Below are 19,683 nucleotides of genomic sequence, written 5' to 3' on the forward strand. Positions count from 1 at the left end.
GGAGCAAGTGATTAGACACCCCAGAACACAACATTTCCGACCCTCTCAGGAATCGCAGTGACAGGACACACCCTTTCGCTCTCACACTCGTACTTGTCCACAATAGGTTCTGACAGAGACACGAGGAAAGTTCAAAATGTTTATTTTAACTATCGTGCTCTAGTATGCAGTATATATGCCACAGCAAGTAGGAAAATGCCTAACACAAATACGGTCAGCATAGCAAGTGATCCATAAGTCATAAACAGAGCTGTCATTATATCAGACAGGGTAGGCTAACCTCCCTTCCCTTCTACAGAATCAACATGATTATATATCAGAAGATCTCTGGGTGTTAGCAGCAGACCCCGTACTTTGGCAGACACGGATGCAAGTTCTACATCTCAAGTGCTGTCGCAATCTTTTCCCTGAAAAGGTCCCTCTCCAAGTGTGTGTGTTACCTACCTGTGCATACCTATATGACAAAGTACATGTTCCAAAATAACAGCTGCATTAGCGTGTTTTGTCTAGGTGCTAGGGCCAGACCAGAACAGAATAACAATAGGCATTGTTGTTAGACCTTGTCTACAGTGTTCATACTAAATCCCAAGAAAGAGCAGAATGAAAATACAACAGCTAATGTTATGCTCTGTTAAATGCTAAATAAATTTGTATAGCATGCGTCTACCCATAGGTGTCTTGGCGCTTGCGGATCATGAGTTACTGAACTAGTGTATTTCTGATTCCTAAACAGCCAAGACTTCAGTTCCCTTCTAAAAGCAAGAAGAGTGGGTATAGACCTAAGATAAAATGGGAAGGAGTTCCATAGCTTAGCAGTGCTATTGATAAAACTCCTTCCTCCCCATTTCACTTTCCTAATTCTTGTGATGATAGTCAGTTTGGCATTAGTTGACCGTAAAAGACTACTTGGTGGGTGCCAATTGAAAGCCTTCCACAGGAATTCCGAACCTTCTCTGTACAAGGCGTTATGGGCTAGACAGAGAGCCTTAAACTTAATCCGTTGTCGCACCAGGAGCCAATGCAGCTCTCGAAGGCCGCAGAAATCGACTGGAATTTCAGGACGTTCAAGGCCAGTCTGGCTGCTGCATTTAGAATCGCTTGGAGTTTATCAAGTAATTTAACCTGGAGATTCATATACAAGCCATTACAATAATCCAGTTTGGATAAAATCAATGAAGAGACCACAGTCTTTTTGGTATCTCTAGGAATGAAAGGAAAAAATGTCCGCAAGGTTTTGATTGCAAAAAAAGAATAGGATACAACTTTTGACACCTGTGCATCATATCTGAGCTTGTCATCCATGATAAATCCAAGAATTTTAGCTTTAGCCACCGGGGTAGGTGTAGATCCTAGACTGTCCGGTCACTAAGCCGGAGACCCTACTGGAGAGAGATTTCCGAAAACAATAACCTCTGTTTTACTCAAGTTCAGTTTTAAGCAGTGTCTACTTATCCAGTTGCTTAGGGCGATCATGCAGGTTTTAAAAAACTGACCTCAGCTACAAAAAAATAACTATTACTCACAATCAAGACTTCTGCAATACACTGGCTAAGTCTTTTAGAAATAAGGTCGACTTAATCTTTGACCAACTCGATAAATCTGATATTGACATGGATATCAAGGACCCAGAATTACCCAATGACTGTTACATAACAAAATTCACTACAACATCTCCTACCCAATTAAGACCTCTTCTTTTAGTTGCCAAATCAGGGTCTCCTGCTGACCCATGTTCCTCTAAGATCTTAAAGCTCGTAATTCACCCAATCGCCTCTCATCTTTCATTAGTATTCAATCAAATGTTCAAGCAAGAACCATTTCCTGTAGCTTGGAAACAAGCTAATATTCTCCCTCGTATAAAGAAACCCTCTCTTGACTCTAGTGACCCAGCAAATTATCGTCCCATTTCAAGACTTCCCTTTGCCAGCTAAAATGGTGGAAAAATTATTAATGTTGAGGTATTGAACTATATTCTTTTTAATCAATTTTTGGACCCCAGTCAGTTTGGGTTTAGAGTGAATCACAGTACAGAGACTGCACTAATAAAAACCACTGAGGAGATAAGAATGGCATTAGATGGCGGAGGGTCTGCAGCTTTTATTTTGCTAGACCTCTCTGCAGCTTTCGACACAGTGGACCACAGGTTATTGGCCCACAGTTTGAATGCCATAGGGGTTAAAAGAAAAGCTCTCATGGTACTAACCTCCTTTCAGTCAGAGAGGTCTCAAATTCAGAATCTTGGTTAGTTTGTATCATCACCTTTTACTTTGCCATGTGAAGTCCCCCAGGGCTCCGCATTGAGCCCATCGCTCTTTAATATTTATGTCTCAGAACTTGCCCCTCTTATTATGAAAGTTTTAATTTTATTCCAACATCCTATGCGGACGACGCCCAATTGGTTGAGTCAGTGGTGGATAATGATGTTAACTATTCTCTAAGATTACACGATTGCATGATTGCCCTAAGTAACCGGATGAGTAGACACTGCTATAGGTGTGGGTGATGCTGAGTCAGTGTCTGTCCTGGTTGTCTCGGTAGTAGCCTTTAAGTGACATGAAATCATGATACTAAAGAATCTCGCGGCGTCAGAGAAATTTAAATTGCTGTGGTGTCAGGTGAAACTTTGGAGCCAGCCGTGAGCACAGCCAGCCCCTAAGTCTGCCACCAGCAGCACACCGGGGAACCGCACACTGCCAGCTCAGACCTTTGCACAGTCAGTGGAGTTGCTAAATAGCAGCACTCCGGCAGACAGCTGAGGCGCTCTGAATGCGTGACAGTGCATTTTAGTGTGGTGATGTGGACCAGCACACTGAAATGCGTTAGTCTAACCCCTGATGATTGGTACTTGGCAAGGCTGAGAACCATGTTGATATTTACATGCTGTTGTTTGAGGTAAGCGGTTTGTTTGTTCCCTCAGTATTTTTATTCACTAATAACAGCTAGAGCACCCTATTTTGGAACAGGGAAACCAGGTTCGACTCTCAATGTCACCCAGTGATTCTGGGAAAATCACTAATTTTGCCCTTTCCTAAGACACAAAAATGAATGTTCCCTTGTGTAATGTAACTGGTGGAGTTTGTGCTACATAAGACTGCAAAAAAAGACTCCTTTGCTCCCTCAGGAGCAGAGCTGAGCTCCTTTCTCTTGGCACACAGCCCTGAAGTCTCTTGAGATTTGCTGTTCTTGAAAGGCCTAAGGTTTGCTATTCTCATGAGAGCCGAGAGTGACTCTGACTCTCCATGTTGAGGTCGCGCTCATAAAGCCCAAGCCCGCTCCTTCTCAACCAGTGTAGCCAGATTAGGTTATTTGTTGCACAAAAGGTTGAGTTTTCCCCTTTTATGCAGGAAAAACACCAACCTGGCGCGTGACAGATTTTTGGGCTGGGTTGTGCGTTGCGTGCGCGTGGAGGGGTGGCGTCTCATGAATTTCTCTGGTTGGCTGCATAGTGCACTCAAGGTCCACACTCTCCCCTACCATACCTGGCTACTTTGCTCGCTCTGTCTGCCCGCCTTAGGCAGGCTCAAGCCCTCCCCAGCCTACCTCCTCCTGACCCCGCCCCCACCAGGGGATTGCAGTCCCATCTCTAGCTCTGAGGCAGTAGCAGCAGGCTTTCAAGGGCATGCACACATTAATGACACTCATAGCTACATTATGGCGTGATGACACGTTGTGCGCCTTAATGTAGCTACTTGTATCGAATAAAAATCATCCCCAAGTGGTGATTGGTTGCAGAGTAATCATTCTAATTTAGCGCCTGAAAGCGCTTCCAGTGACTGCCTGTTTAAAAAGTATTGCCTGCCCAGTGTGTGTCCACTCCTCCAGTGACCGGGGTGGCTGGTGCTCGGGACGAGAGTCAAGCCTGGCATTGACAGGGCCTGAAAGAGAAATTCTCCTCTCCTTCTGCTGTTACATGTCGCACGTCGAGCTCCAGGACCGGCCTTACTAGTAAGGGCAAGATACATCTGTTGGTTAATGCACCCGATGGTATTATGGTTGCTAAAATGGGTTAACTTGGATATTAATAATGTAATTTTGGATAGACTGCATCACATGTTTAGTGTTTCACCAGACCAAGCACTATTACCGTATAGCACCTACCAGTATAGATAATATGTGACTCCTACACCTAGGAACCATCATTCTCTTATGTAACATGCCTTGTACATTTATGAGTCACTGTGTAATATGCGCATGTGATGGAGCAAGGACTCGTAGAAAAGAGACTTGCTCGAAAGCATCCGCTCCTTTAACTCACTAACAAGTATTCAGAACTGTTTTGTGTAAAACTAATGTGCACCACACCAACAGGCAGGTTCGTGAAGCTTGCATATGTGTTTGCTAACGTTACCAATCGAACGAATTACTAAAATGGCTTTAAACTGGAAATCTTTATTGCGCATGCATCAACTGCATCTACGCAGTATGACAAGCTGTCGCTTGGAGCGAATTTCTTGCAAATGAGCAGAAGTTACTAATATGGAGTCTTGAAGACTCGCGTGTTTGGCATCTGCTTGCTTGAAACTAAATTGAGTGATTTTTACTAATGCTAACGTGGGGAAAAGTCTAATAAATAAACTGGGATAGAGTAGAGATGGGTGGTATACAGTGAAACCATTTATTGTTTAAAGTCACATCTGTTTTTTTGACTTTATCACTAGTGCGTATTTGGGCCTCTCATGTATAACTGAAGAGAGCTGAGTCACATGATAATGGGGCGTGGCAACTGACAGTCAACCCGGAAGGATGACATAAGACTCAGGAAGAGGACAAGGTCGCAGAGTGCCCGAGCCTGAGAACCGGCAGTAAAAAGCTTAAATGAATGAGCCTACATGCTAGATGCTTAACAATTGTTGCAGATGAAATGTGAATGCGGGTGGGAAAATAAAGCATGAATAGAAATTAAGGGGATGGGCTTATGAACAATGGTCCTACAGAATAAAGTGATATATAAGCATGGTGTGATGATCTTCACCCCTTGCCTGACCAATCAGATTTAGTATTTTTACGATATTGAAACATTAATGGGTGGTACATGAAGAACGAAAGGTATAATTGAGATAGCTTTAGTTAGTTAGCTAGCCGCACAATTCGGGATGCTGTTGCCGCGAGAGATGCTGTGAGATGCTGATGAAGAATCAAATGCAGAGCCTAATATCCTAAATTAATTAGGATTAGAAAGAAGATTGCGGAAGAATCTCGAAGAGGAAGAGAGTGTCAGAGAGGGGTTAGACGCAGTCGTCGGTATCCTAGAGAGGTCATCTATCCTGTCCTGATTCCTGTCCTGAAGTCTTTGTTGCCTGATCTATCCCGGGGGACCCTTACCAGCCCTTTGGCCAGGGGGTTGGTCTTCACACCATTCTTGGTAACTATAATTTCCTGATATTTGCAGATGTTCTTTTCTCCCTGCCCTCTCTCCTTTTGAGTATTGATCATTGCGTGAATCCAAAGTACATGTCTAATTGAATTTTCCCTCCTGAGTTTGATGGTGACTGCACTGTGCATTTGAGATGGTTCACATGCGTTTTGAAATTTAGATAAAGATTTAAAACTTTCCCGAGTCTGTGGTTATTTACCTTAAATAAAGAATAAGTTAGCCTATGTCATTTCACCTTCAACTAGTTCAACTAATGGTCCATCGACCAGAGGAAAGAACTTTTTGATCAGTGAAAGATTAGTCAGGAGTATTGAATAACTAATCTTGAAAACTGTGAAGAAATTTATAAAACTTTGACTCCAGCGGTTTATTAAACTAAGTGTGTGTGTTTATGGGCCCAGGTGAGTATATGGTATTGGAGTATCTGTTGTTGGTGCGCCGCTGGATCACATACATGTGTGATATAAAACATTCTGACACTACCTTTACCCTCGGATGAACAGTGACACGAAACACAATAAAAACAAGTATTGGCAAAAGCCAATTGGCCTGACATCGTCCACCAGCCTTTTGGTAATTCTTGTTTTGTTTTCTCATGGCTTTTGCAAAACGTTGTTGTTTGGGAAGCTGACCGGCAGATGACAATCTAAAAAAAGACATTGACTAATGGCAAAAGTGTTTTTTGGTCTAAAAAAAGCACACATTACCATAGTATTTTCAGGTACTGAACGAAGCTACTTTGTGTGTGGATGTGCCCCTTGTGAAAGGGCAGCAATCCATAACTCATAGTGATGTCAGCCAATGGCTGAAGTGGACTGACACACTGTCCTTGATGCATGCTTGTGTGGATTGCAGAAATATGTGAATGCCACATCGACAGACAGTTGGATATGTGTGGCTGAAAACAAAAAGAACAAAGAAAGGAAGTGAGAACAAATTAAAGAAAGAAAAAGAAAGGAAAGAAAGAAGGAAGACAAGAAAGAAGGAAAGAAAGAAGGCAAGCAAGAAAGAAGGCAAGATAGAAGAAAAGCACTAAAGAAATATAGACAAACAGACAGAAAGAAGAAAGGGAAGAAAGAAGAATGAAAAGACAAAGCAAGAAGGTAGGAATGAAAGCAAGAAAGCAGGAAACAAAGCGAGAAAGAAAGAGAAATAGAAAGAAAACAGAAAGAAAGAAAGAAAAAGAGGAAAAAAAGCAAAAGGAGAGAGAGGTAGAAAGAAGGAACGACAGAAAGAAATATAGACAAACAGACAGAAAGACAGAAAGAAGAAAAGGAAGAAAGGAGGATAGAAAGACAAAGCAAGAACGGAGGAAAGAAGGAATGAAAGCAAGAAAGAAGGAAAAAAGCAAGAAAGAAAGAGAAATAGAAAGAAAAAGAAAGAAAGAAAAAGAGAGGAAAAAAATCAAAAGGAGAGAGAAAGAAAGAAAGAAAGAAAGAAACAGGGTAAGAAAGAAGGAAAAGTAGACAGAAAGGCAAGGGAGTAGGAAAGAAGGGAGGAAGGAGGGAGGGAGGGAAAGAAGGAATGAAAGCACGAACTAAGGAATTCATGCATGAAACAGAGAAAGACAGCAAGAAAGAAGGAAGGAAGGAAAGATGTAATGAAAGACAGAAGGAATTAAATAAAAATAAAGAAGGAAAGAAAAGAAAAAGGAAAGGATAAAAAGAAGGAATGAAGGAATAAAGGAATGAAAGAAAAAAAGTAAAACAAGAAAGGAATGAAGAGAAAAGAATGAATGAAAGAATGGAAGGAAAAGAAAAGAAAAGAAAAAAGGAACAAACACATGAAAGCAAAAGGCAAGAAAGAAGGAAAGAGGCAAAATACAAAGACAGGAAAAACCAAGAAAGTAACACGGAAGGAAGACGGAAGAAAAAAATTAAGGAAGTAAAAAAAGAAGGCAATAAAAAAGTGTTATAAGTGCTGAGTGTTACAAGTGCTGTTAATTCAACAACTTTAAAGGTTGATTTTCTTCCTGGGGAACGCTTGTTAAAGAACCATTGGTGAAATTGAGCCCAGAATAGACCTGTTCTTAAAAACTGTCCCCTTATGGATTCACATGTATATAATTGAAGCTTTCAATACCTTAGTACAGAACAGTTTTAAACGGAGGACATACATCTAGTATGCTGTGAAATACCAGCAGTCAAACAGTAAACAAAGGGCACAGCATTGAGACAGGAACTGAAACAGCATCTAATGTGGCCTCTGCTCACATCTGGTTTCCATTGTCCTGCTATCACATGGGACTCTAAACATACAGGCAACATCAATGTAGTAAATAAAATAAAAAAACACTGAAGAAAAATAGCTTGTGTGCGTATGTGCTTTTTGTTCAACTGCAAAATACAGCCACTCAAAGTAAAGTTATCCAGTTGCTGAAGTGGGCTGGCCTTCCCATGCTGTGTGCTGTAGTGGGTGCAAAAAAAATGTGAATGACAAAACAGCAGGCCAATAGATGAAGTGATCTGCCTTAAATCCCCTTTAAATAACTATATTGTACATCTATAAATATGTGGCATGTTTGCAGTTGTGTGTTCTAGTGGGTACCACCTGCACTGTGCAGGAGGAAGATGTTGATTATACTCTCTCCTGTCTGTCTTGTTCCCCTCATCTTGCAACTTGTTTATTCTGCATTCGGTTTCACTGTAGTGGTATTTCACCCTGTGGTAACAGCACACCAGGTATTACCACATGAGAAAACTCTTGCAGGAAGATTGAATTCACAAAAAGTAATTATTGAGCTGAGCTGAATCAACAATGAGACTGCAATAATTCCACTCTGTCCTGCTCATAATTAGAGCCCAAGTAATGGAAAGAAGGGAGGGATTATCACTAAAAGTTGTAAAGGTGCCAGACAGTCAGTCCTCAGAGAAAGACTATGAAAGAGGAGTGGAGGAGCCTGCAAGAAGACTTACTGTTAAACTACAGAACAGACACAAAAAAGATTTGCCCCATACAGCCCTTCTCGTTGAACTGTACAAACCAGCTCTCCAACCCTGACCTCAAACAGATTGGAAGAAGAGAACCATGTGCAAAGGAGCTCTGACCTCTTTAGACAGCGCCTACCTGAGCGTTCGCAGATTACACTTTGGGTGCATCAGATAGGGGCACAGCCTGGACATCCCAGAATCACCCAAGTTGTTGCAGCTCAGGTCAAGCTCTGTGAGTGTCCCAATTAAAGGGAGAACTGAAGACAGGCTGGTATAGGCATCAGCTGTGAGTTGACAGTTCTTCAACCTGCAAGGGACAGAAAGAACTGAATGAATGATTAAAGCAGACCATACATACATGTGGTTTGAGATGCTACCACATGTGAACTCCACAACATCCACCCACCAGTGCTTTAATGGGAGTTTAGAATTGTTCTTTATACTGCAGGATACTTCTTTACATCCATGCCAGTCACTACCTTCCAGGCACACTAGTGTAGGCAGGACATAGCTGCTGGTCTGTCTTTGACAATCCCAGCACAGTTTGTGTATGACCCCAAATAATAATGGTCTGTGTGTTTGTAGATTCTTCAGGTACACAGTTTCTGTACATCTCCACTGTCTGCGTTCTTGCCACCATACCCTTTGTCCGCCTATATGCATACCTTGCATATACTCTCTACGACAGCCTCTATTACCACTCCCACCAACTCTGCATACCCTTAGGAATAAACTGCATGTGTCTGAGGGCTGAGAACATGCCATGGTACTGCACTGTCCCAGACCGCAGACATGGTCCCTGGGGAAGAAGACGATGTGGTAAAAAAAGGCTGTGTGTGCTTTGAAACCTTTGCATAATGAGAAGGAGTACTGGATCCCCTGCTTACTGGAGCTTGGTGACATGCGATGTGGTTGACTAAGGCGTAGCCTGGAGTTGTGTGTTCTGGAGAGTGATCGGAATTAACATATTGGCTACTGACCATAGACTGGCCTTTGCTCCAGTTTGTGGCTTAGGTGATATTTAAGCAAGCTTTTGTCCCCTTGCTTTAAGTTATACCAAGCCTTCAGTAGTATAGCCTATCGGTTCATGGATTGTTCCATAATATTATATTCTAGGTGAATTTGAGCTTGTCACCTTGTATGTTAAACAATATAATCCTGTTCGAGCTTGGGAAAGCCCATTGTCAAGTTTGCCAGGAAAGGCAGCCAGTCCGTAGGTTAGTGATGGGAGAAGTTTGGCATTTAATACTTTTAGTAGTGGTCGTGTGGGATGGTGTGCTAGCTAATTCAAATCTTAGGTCTACCTCTATCTTTTTCAATTCTTGAATGTGCACCTCATATTGTCGTCCCGATTCAAATTCTACTCCTAAATATGTTTGGGATGTTATTCTAGAGATTGCAGGGATCCAAAGTCCTTGAGATTTTTTGCTTTTTTGGGATGGTAAGGGTTACAGTTTTATTGTAGCTTACTTCAAGATTGTTATGTTGACAGTAGCCATGAAGGATATTTTACAGGTTTTGTAGATCTACAATGGTATAGTCTAGCATGGCAGTGTTGTCGGTCAATTGCAGAATCCATAGCAGAAGACCATTGATCTCAGGTGGACATGCTCTGTGGTTTGTGATTGTCTCCTCAATGTTGGCAACAAGCAGATGAAATAATAGCAGAGCTAAGGCACAGCCTTGCTTGAGGCCTTTCATATGAGGGATCTTCTTGATTTAGGTGTCCTGTATGTTCAGTTCCATCTGCACCTAGTGGTTGGAGAAGAGTCGGATAATTGCATTCAGAGATTGGTTTGCCCAATTTGGACAATTTGATCCAAAGAAGGCCTCTGTCAATTATATCAAAAGCTTTTCGGGCATCTATGATGCAAACATGGACATATCTATGCGTACATAAGGTGTCATGGACGAGATAGGAGGAGCCTTGATGTTGTCCAGTATGCCACTATTCCCTCATAACCCTGTTTCATACCAGGGGACAGGGTAAGTTGTGTTGCCGAGTTGCGAAGATCTGCCAGGATCAATGAGGCATAATGTTCGGACTCTAAAGATATGTGACGTTACAACATTTAGATCGCGGTACGTTACATCGCGGTTATTACAACGCGGGTCGTTACAGCGACCTGCGCTAGAGGCGCTGGATTTAGGAATAGTATGATTTACTATTCCAACTCCAGTGTGTGTAACAGTAGGGTAGGTGCTGGAATAGTAAATCATACTATTCCTTAGTGTATAGTGCCATCCAGCGCAAAGCGTTGTAAGGACTTGCGCTGTATGACTGTGATGTAAATGTATCGCGTTGTAACGACTGCGTTGTAAAGGTCGTTTGCTGACTCTACCATGGAAGGGCTATAAATCTGGTAAACAGTCTAAATATCGAGTAGGAAAATGTCGATTTGCACTAATAGCGAGTGAAAAAGTCATAGGTCAAAAATATCGACTGTCATAATATCGTTGTCAGGAATATCGAGTTCAAGGTAAGTAATTTAGTTTTTAAAAATATCGAAGTCATTAATATCGTTGTTAAAAATATCATTATTTTAGTTACCGTTATGTATTTTAGAATGTATTTTAAATGTATGTGTTCTATTTTTGTGTGTAAGTATAGCATTTGTTTTTTAATATATGAGTTACATTTTTAGAAGTAATTCATTTTTTTAAAGTAAATTTTGCATTTTAGTTCCGTAGAGGGTTGTGAGTTTATAGGGGAATAGGGTGGGAAGCAATTTAATTATAATTAATTAAATAATATTTTTTATGAATTGATATTTATGTATATAATATCATAGATTTTTAATTGTGGTAATTATTTATTATTAATTAGTTATTAGTTGGTTGTTAAATATTAATAATTAATTGGTAAATATGTTAATTGTGTCATTTTTTTAGGAGCAGGTTGTGGGTTTATAGGGGAGTAAGGTGGAAAGTTGTTTAATTTTAATTAATTTATTATAAATTAGTTATTAATTGGTTGTTGATTATTAATAATTAATTGTTAAATATGTTAATTGTGTACTTTTTTTAGGAGCAGGTTATGGGTTTATAGGGGAGTGGGGTGGGTAGTAATTTAATTTTAAATAATGAATTTATTATTAATGACTTATTAAGTGGTTGTTAATTATATGTTAATTGTGTATTTTTTTAGGAGCAGGTTGTGGGTTTATAGAGGAGTAGGGTGGGAAGTATTTTAATAATAAATAATTATTAATTAGTTATTTATTGGTTGTTAATTATTAATAATGGTAAATATGTTAATTGTGTAATTTTTAAGGAGAGGGTTGTGGGTTTATAAGGGAGTAGGGTGGGAAGTAACTTAATTATAATTAATTAAGTTATAATTTGTATTAAATACTATTTATGTATTAAATATTTTATATTGTTAATTGTTGAAATTAATGTATTATTAATTATGTAGTAATTAGTTATTAATACATATGAATTAATTATTAATTACGTTAATTGTGTCATTTCTTAAGTATGGGTTGTCGGTAGATAGGGGAGTAGGTTCGGAAGTAATTTAATTTTAATATATTTTTTATATATTATCTATTTAATCTTATTCTATAGTGTAACTTGTGTTAATTAATTATTACAAATAGTTTTTAATTTCCTTTTTAATTGTTATTAATTATTTAATTCTTTGTTAATTAATTATGTTATTTGTGTCATGTTTTACAACATTGGTGGTGTCATTTATAGGGGAATATGGTGAGAGGTAAATTATTATAAATTAATTTTATTTGTTAATTAATGTTACATATTTTGCTGGAGTGGGAATAGTAAATTATTCCCCTCAGCTATTCAACACTTTCCCTACTGTTGCACTTGCTGGAGTGGGAATAGTAAATTATTTCCCTCCGCTATCCAACACTTTCCCTACTGTTGCACTCGCTGGAGTGGGAAAAGTACTTTTATCCCCTCTGCTATCCAACATTTTCCCTACTGTTGCAATAGCTGGAGAGAAAATAGTAATGTTTACCCCTCCACTATCCAACACTTTCCCTACTGTTGCACTATCTGGAGTGAGAATAGTAATTTTATCCCCTCCGCTATCCAACACTTTCCCTACTGTTGCACTCGCTGGATTGGGAATAGTAATTTTATCCCCACCGCTATCCAAAACTTTCCCTACTGTTGCACTCTCTGGAGTTGGAATAGTAAATTATTCCCCTCTGCTATCCAACACTTTCCCTACTGTTGTACTTGCTGGAGTGGGAATAGTAAATTATTCCCCTCCGCTATGCAAAACTTTCCCTACTGTTGCACTTGCTGGAGTGGGAATAGTCATTTTATCCCCTCCGCTATCCAACACTTTCCCTACTTTTGCACTCGCTGGAGTGGGAATAGTAAATGATTCCCCTTCGCTATCCAACACTTTCCCTACAGTTGCCATTCCTGGAGTGGGTACAGTAATTTCTACCCCTAAGCTATCCAACACTTTCCTACTGTTGCACTATTTGGAGTGGGAATAGTAATTTTATCACCTCTGCTATCCAACACTTTCCCTACTGTTGCACTCGCTGGAGTGGAAATAGTAATTGTATCTCCTCCGCTATCCAACACTTTCCCTACTGTTGCACTCGCTGGAGTAGAAATAGTAATTGTATCTCCTCCGCTATCCAACACTTTCCCTACTGTTGCAATTGCTGGAGTGGGAATAGTAATTTTTACCCCTGCGCTATCCAACTCTTTCTCTACTGTTGCACTATCTAGAGTGGGAATAGTAATTTTACCCCTCCACTATCCAAAACTTTCCCTACTGTTGCAATCCCTGGAGTGGGAATAGTAAATTATTCCCCTTCGCTATCCAAAAGTTTCCCTACTGTCGTACTTGCTGGAGTGGGAATAGTAAATTATTCCCCTCCACTATCCAACACTTTCCCTATTGTTGCACTCACTGGAATGGGAATAGTAATTTTTGCCCCTCCGCTATCCAACAGTTTACGTACTGTTGCAGTTAATGTAGTTTTCTAATAATTCTAACTATGTTTTTTTTAAAATTATATGTATTATTTAATTTATTTTACGTAAGTTTAATACATTTTTAAAAAACGATATTTTTAACAAAAATATTTTTAACAATAGTTTTTTCGATATTTTTGTACTTACCATTATGAATTCAATTTTAAGAATTCAATGTATTTATTTTGTTTTTGAACTCCTAACGAGGTCCACAAAAACACACCAACAATTAAAAGGACAAACTTTACATACAATACAAAATTCTTCCTTATACATTGCTACAAAAAATTATTTCAAACATACTGAAAGATGTGAAATCTAATCATGTGACAATCCCATAACCAACCCTTAAAAAATTCTTATGTCAAACATACTGAGAGATGGGCAAATAGTGCTATGAATATATGAAGCAATCAAATAACCAACCAGTCGAGATTAAGTCATAACAATAAAACTACTGTTAGAAAACTTTCTAATAATCAGGCAGAAATGTTTAAAAAAATTGATATATCTTAAAACAAACCATTTAATTCGGAGGGGACAAAACCAAAGATCGTGCGTCCTGAGCAGAGTGAATATTACATTTGGTAAAAACTGGCTTTAAGGACACTCGCCTGGCACTTTGCAGCTTTGAACATACAAATAAGAAGTGATTTAGATCTTGGATTTGTAACTGGCACAATTCACGTACAGCAGTGTCTGCAGTTTGCAGCTGGGATGCTTCAGGGTTGTACAGATCCACTCAATGCCAGAGTTTCCCATGGGGTTTTCACAGAGGTCCAGTTCCTTCAGCGTTGGATGTGGAAGAAGAACGGAGAGCTCTTTGCAGCAATCAGGAGACAAAGAGCAGCCCTTCAGCCTAACATGAGGAGGCAAGAACAGTCAAGCATATTAGCAATCTTTTAGGACTGTTCTTCTTTACAGAAGTCAGAAACACTTTAATGAGCAACAAAAGAGAGCTGACAAAACAGTGCATGAGAACTTCAGCTGGCCATAAGAGCTGGATACGGCATAGTAAGTAACAGTAATAGGAGACAGCACAGTGAACAGCCCCTGCATATTGAAACACTGCAGAGATTCTTTCTAAACATCCCATCGCTTGACCCAGAGGTGCTTGAGAAACACCGTATGATCACAGTCAGAGGTGCTTGACAGACAACATGATCTGAGGCAGAGGTGCCTGACCAGCAACACATGATCTCAGGCAGAGGTGCTTGACAAACACCACATGATCTCAGGCAGAGGTGCTTGACAAACACTATATGGTCACAGCTAGAGATGCTTGACAAACACCACATGATCATCAGCAGAGCTGCATGACAAGCATCATATTTTCACCTGCAGAGGTGCTTAACAAACACCATATGATCTCAGGCAGAGGTGCTTAACAAACACCATATGATCTCAGGCAGATGCTCCTGACCTACACCGCATGATCACAGGCAGAGGCTCTTGACAAATGCCACATAATCTCAGGCAGAGGTGCTTGATACACAACATACTCAAACACGACCCCATACGACAAAAAACCAGGGCAAACGAATCAATACCTTTCTGGGCTCCGCTGCTTAAGTGATAGAACATGCCCAGAGCCTTCGCAATTCTCCTTAATGTTGGGGTTTTCTTAGCTACTCTGCAACACGCAAGCTCATCTAAAGTTAGTTTGGTTTTCATTATGCACAGTTTACCGAAACAACAAGAGCTTTTGTACACCTAGCAGGGACCCATTATGTATGCAGTTGTTGTACCTCACCAAACAACCTTTATATATACCATATGTGCCTGTGTAATTTTACGATAAAAGGTCTGTGAGAGTCACCCACACGTTGTGTATGTTTTTAGCCTTCACCACTGTGTGCTGTGAACTTATCACACAGGGAACACAAGAGTTTTGTTCATTACTGAAGTTTCAGATCTTAATATTTGTTTTTATTACTTCACTAGGTGGGTAATGTGCTATCAAGTACTACTCAGAGTATGTGTTAGGCTTGTTTAAAGAGGTAGTTTACACCATATAACCACCTGGGTGTAGATAGATTATGATTATGCCTTGTGCTAACAACTACTATTTCTATCAACTTTTACGCATTACGCGTGAGTGTTTCCACTCTGCACCTGAATCCCGTGGGCCTCCCACTTCCTAACTGTTGCTAGTGTAGTGTAGCCCCAGCGATTCCCTAGGCCTAGGCCTATCCTATTTCCGTGACAGTGGTCCTTATACCACTTACTTAGTATATGGTTTGCGTGGCCCCTAGGGCCTAACTGTATTACTTACCTGTGTGACTCAATGTATGCTTAAATAAGACTGTGTTGTACTTACCACTAATCTCATAAAGAGTGCTGAGGGTTTGACTAGAATAAATACACTTTATTTTATATATATATCTGTTGTGGTGTCCTTTCATTTGGTATTCAAGGGATTATATATGGCATCACAGCTGGCTTCACATGCCATTCAGAGTTTAGCCTAAGACTGCTCTTGTCCATGCTACCACTAGGATAGCTGGTCTATAAGGTTGACTTTACAACCAATCACCATAAGGGTATTTGGACTGATATAAGGTGTACACTAGAACTAGTGACATCATACATCAGGCCAACTTCTCACACCCGGTCTCTTGCTCTCACCATACCCACGTGCTGTGGCGTATTTCCTCATATGCTTAATTTCATCATCCGCTGTCGTATGGTAAGACTCCAGCAGTTCCGAAAGTTCCGCCTTGACAGAGTCCTCTGTATCAATCAATAGTTGCCTCTCTATCGTGCCAATTTTCCCTTCAAGGTCGGACAGCTGTTTACGTATGGAGTGCAGTACCCCCAAGTGCTTTGATATCGTGACCCCTCTGATGTAGACATTAAAGGTCTCCCAGACCACTTGGTAGTACTCTACAGAGCTCACATTAGTCTAAAAAAACATAGCAATCGCTTCTGCCAGTTCCTCCCTGAACACTGTGTCCAACAGGGAATATGGCGGGAACCACCATGCAAAAGGGGGATACGCCTACGAGGGGAGTCCATGACCAAGAGAATAGGCGAGTGATCCGATAGCGTGCGGGGTAGCACCTGACAGGAACGGACACAATCTCACAGAGAGTTGGCCGTGAACCAATAATCAATGCGAGTATGCAGAGCATGGTGAGCCGAGAAATGTGTAAATCCCCCCTGGCTAGGATATTTTGTGTGCCATACGTCTCTTAGACCGAACCTAACAGGGACTCCAACATCTTGGCCGATGCAGTCATAGCTCTATGCGGACCACCCGATCTATCAAGTTCATGGGTTAAGAACCAAATTAAAATCACCTCCCCATAACTGTTCTCCCTCGCTAAAAGCGACCAGTCTGTCCGACAGCGCACTAAAGAAGGTCGGGTCGTCAAAGTTAGGCCCATAAACGTTAACTAAAAGTATGTCCATGCCTTTCCCGCAACACCTCAAAATAGCATATCTGCCGGCGGGATCTGTGAATACAGGGGAAAGCACAAGCGAGGATTTTGGATTAACCCAAGTGAGGACACCACGTGCATGTGTGGTGAAACCCGCGTCATGTATATTGCCAAGTAACCCTTTGCTACGTAACATAGGATAGTTGGGCGGGAGATGGGTCTCCTGTAGAAGTGCGATGTCTATCGCATGTCGTGCCAGAAAAGAAAGGACTTTGCAAACCTTTCTGTGGTCGTTTAGTCCCCTAACATTCCATGTTAATGTTCTAAGAGTCTCTGTCCCAGTGGCTCCGCTCCCTACAGGAGAGTGTGTCATGTTATCAGTGTGTACTGCCATAATGCAATGTGGAGTGTCACATTCCAAGAACAGATCACATGTAAACAACCATGATTGAACATCCCATAGTCTCTGAGTCTCAAAAACTCCCCCCTGCCCACATCAGGACCCCCCAACTGTGGCCAGATGGAAAACACCTCCAACATTCCCTAAACAACCCATCCCACCACAAATATCAAACTCAGTGCAGTTACCTCAATAGCTTGCTACCCCTCCTCCCCCCAACAAATTTACTAGACCGAACTTTCCCCTGGTGTGATTCACACATGGGTGGATGTTGCTCGCTAACTTAACAGAATAAACTGCTTGGCCCATGTAGAGCCACGCCCCGCACACTGTCTAAATCATATTATACAACTATATGTCTGAATGAACCCACCTAGTCCCCAAATGGCAGTGTGTCCATATCATAAATGCCCAGGCGCACAACAAGCAGGCGGACGCTAGGGTATCCAAAATCATTCCACGAGTCCCAGTAAGGGGTCCTCGAATGCAGACACCGACTAGAGAATGTGGGCGACCCACCACCCCTCCAATAGCCCTCGCGGAGAGGGGGGGACCCCACAGTCACAACATGTTACCATTTTTACTAGTACCCAGACATCGCACCTCCATCCCAGGCTGCCCAACCACTCAACCCGGCCTACCACTTCTGAATTACGGAACACATATTACAACAAACCCGGTTCCCAGCCTAGCCCCAGCGTGATACTCATTGACTGCAGGCGGTGCTCTGGCATCAGTCCTGCTCTTCCATGGGACCCCCCGTCGCCGACTCGAGCTGTTGCCTCTCTGGGGTACCACCCCGTTCCCTGGACTAGTCTTTCAGTGCCTTCTGTAGAGCCTTAGGATCAGTGAAAAAGTGCGATTTACCTTGCCTGTTGACTCGTAGTTTGGCCGGGTATAGCAGGGCATAGTCCACGCCAAGATCTCGAAGCGGTTTCTTCAGTGGGGCAAACTGCTGTCGCGCCTCCTGGGCGTGAATCGTAAAGTCCGGGAACTATGAAATTGTAGACCCTTCATATCGCAGGGGTTGTTTTTCCCGCGCAGTCTTCAAGGCAATATCCCTATCACGATAGTTAAGCAATTTGGCGATGATTGGCCGGGGCGCAGCATCCGGAGGCGGGCGCGAGCCCAGGGACCGGCGCGCCCTCTCCACCATGAACATGGATGAGAAGACGTCATCGCCTAGTAGAGATATGAGGAGTTTTTCTATGAAGAGTTCCATGTTGCCTGTGGGAGAATTTTCCGGAAGGCCTGTGATTCTGAGATTACAGCGACGTGAGCGCGCTTCTAAATCCTTATCTTGCAGGACCTTTATCACTCTGCCTAGTTGCTGATGTTCAGTGTCCAGGGTGGTTTGTGACTCTTTGACCTCGGTAATCCTGCGCTCGGACATTTCGAGATGCTCAGCATGCTTATCTAGTCTTTCTGCCATGCGATCCATTCTATAGGACAGGGCGTCCATTTTAGTGCCCAGCGAGGATATACCACTCTGCAAACTTTTCTCCATTGCGATCAGCATGCCTCGAATGTCCTGGTGTGACTCCTCAGCAACGTGACCATGGATGCTGGCTTCATCTTCAGTTGTGGCGTCTTGCGATTTTGATCGTTTTTGTGACCGAATGAGAGTTTCAGCTGAGACCTGTCTGTTCTCCCCATTCTGGCTTGATGCGTAGTTATAGTGGTCCGCTTGTCGAATTATGGTCTCCCAAGGACTCCAGAATATTGCCGTGGCTGCACTTCGCCAATCAGATATATCCTCACACCTAAGAGTTATAGCCCGGGCGCTGTGTGATCTGGCCAGTGCCGTGGGGAAAACGCAGCTCAAGCATGTCTAAAAGTGCGGACTCCTCAGTATCAAACTATCGAACCCCACAGTCTAGTGCCAGGGCTTCCTCAGCACACTCACCACCAACTTTCAGCAGAAAAGCAGACACCCGGCTGCCCCTGTGTGGCCGAACCCCCCAGAGAACCCCGGGGGAGACCATCAGTCAGCAACCCGTAGCTGTGAGCTTGGCTAGGCCACTTTCATCCGCCACCGCAGGCAGCGCCGAAGGGGGGGGGGGAAAGAGGGCCGCTCCGACCGTCCAGGCCCCAGGGATCGCCCGATATAAAGGCGTGTGGATCCCTCGTAGTGCAGACACAGGCCAGCCCCTCCAGTAGTCGCCCTCTCAACAGCGGGGAGCACACACTGTTCCAGACGCTCACCGGCAACTCGGCCACGCAGAGGAAGCCCCCATGCACAAGGACTTGATGGCGGGGCAGGTTCCTTAAAGCCATCCGTCCACAGCCCCGCGGGGGAGCCGGGAATCCAACTCCAACTCACACAGCCGATTACTGTTAAGGCGAGAGGCAGCAGGCGCCCAGGCATTCAACCCCGGGCGGGCGTACTATCTCCGATCTGCTCACTTCATCGAGAAGACCGTCAACAAGCAGCTGGCCGCCTTCCTCGAGACGAACGGTTCCCTCGACCTCTCGCAGTCTGGCTTCCGGGCCAACCACAGCACCGAGACCGCCCTGATCGCAGCCACCGATGACATCCGAGCACTGCTTGACAACGGAGAAACAGCAGCCCTCATCCTCCTAGACCTCTCCCCGGCCTTCGACACTGTCTGCCACCGTACACTAGTGCAG

The 19,683-nt window shown here is 42.5% G+C and overlaps 1 protein-coding gene across 1 annotated transcript in view; it reads right to left on the reverse strand.

Moving 5' to 3' along the window:
• Window positions 1-19,683, reverse strand: part of LOC146822470 (NACHT, LRR and PYD domains-containing protein 3-like) — a 580,768-nt gene that overhangs the window by 223,931 nt on the left and 337,154 nt on the right. The window contains exons 8-9 of the mRNA XM_085613585.1: window positions 13,961-14,128; window positions 8,441-8,611 (exon numbers count right to left, since the gene is read on the reverse strand). Coding sequence (XP_085469711.1) covers window positions 8,441-8,611; window positions 13,961-14,128 — 339 coding nt within the window. The remainder of the gene's footprint in view (window positions 1-8,440; window positions 8,612-13,960; window positions 14,129-19,683) is intronic.

Source organism: Triturus cristatus, chromosome 6, assembly GCF_964204655.1.
Source record: "Triturus cristatus chromosome 6, aTriCri1.1, whole genome shotgun sequence".
Lineage (NCBI taxonomy): Eukaryota > Metazoa > Chordata > Amphibia > Caudata > Salamandridae > Triturus > Triturus cristatus.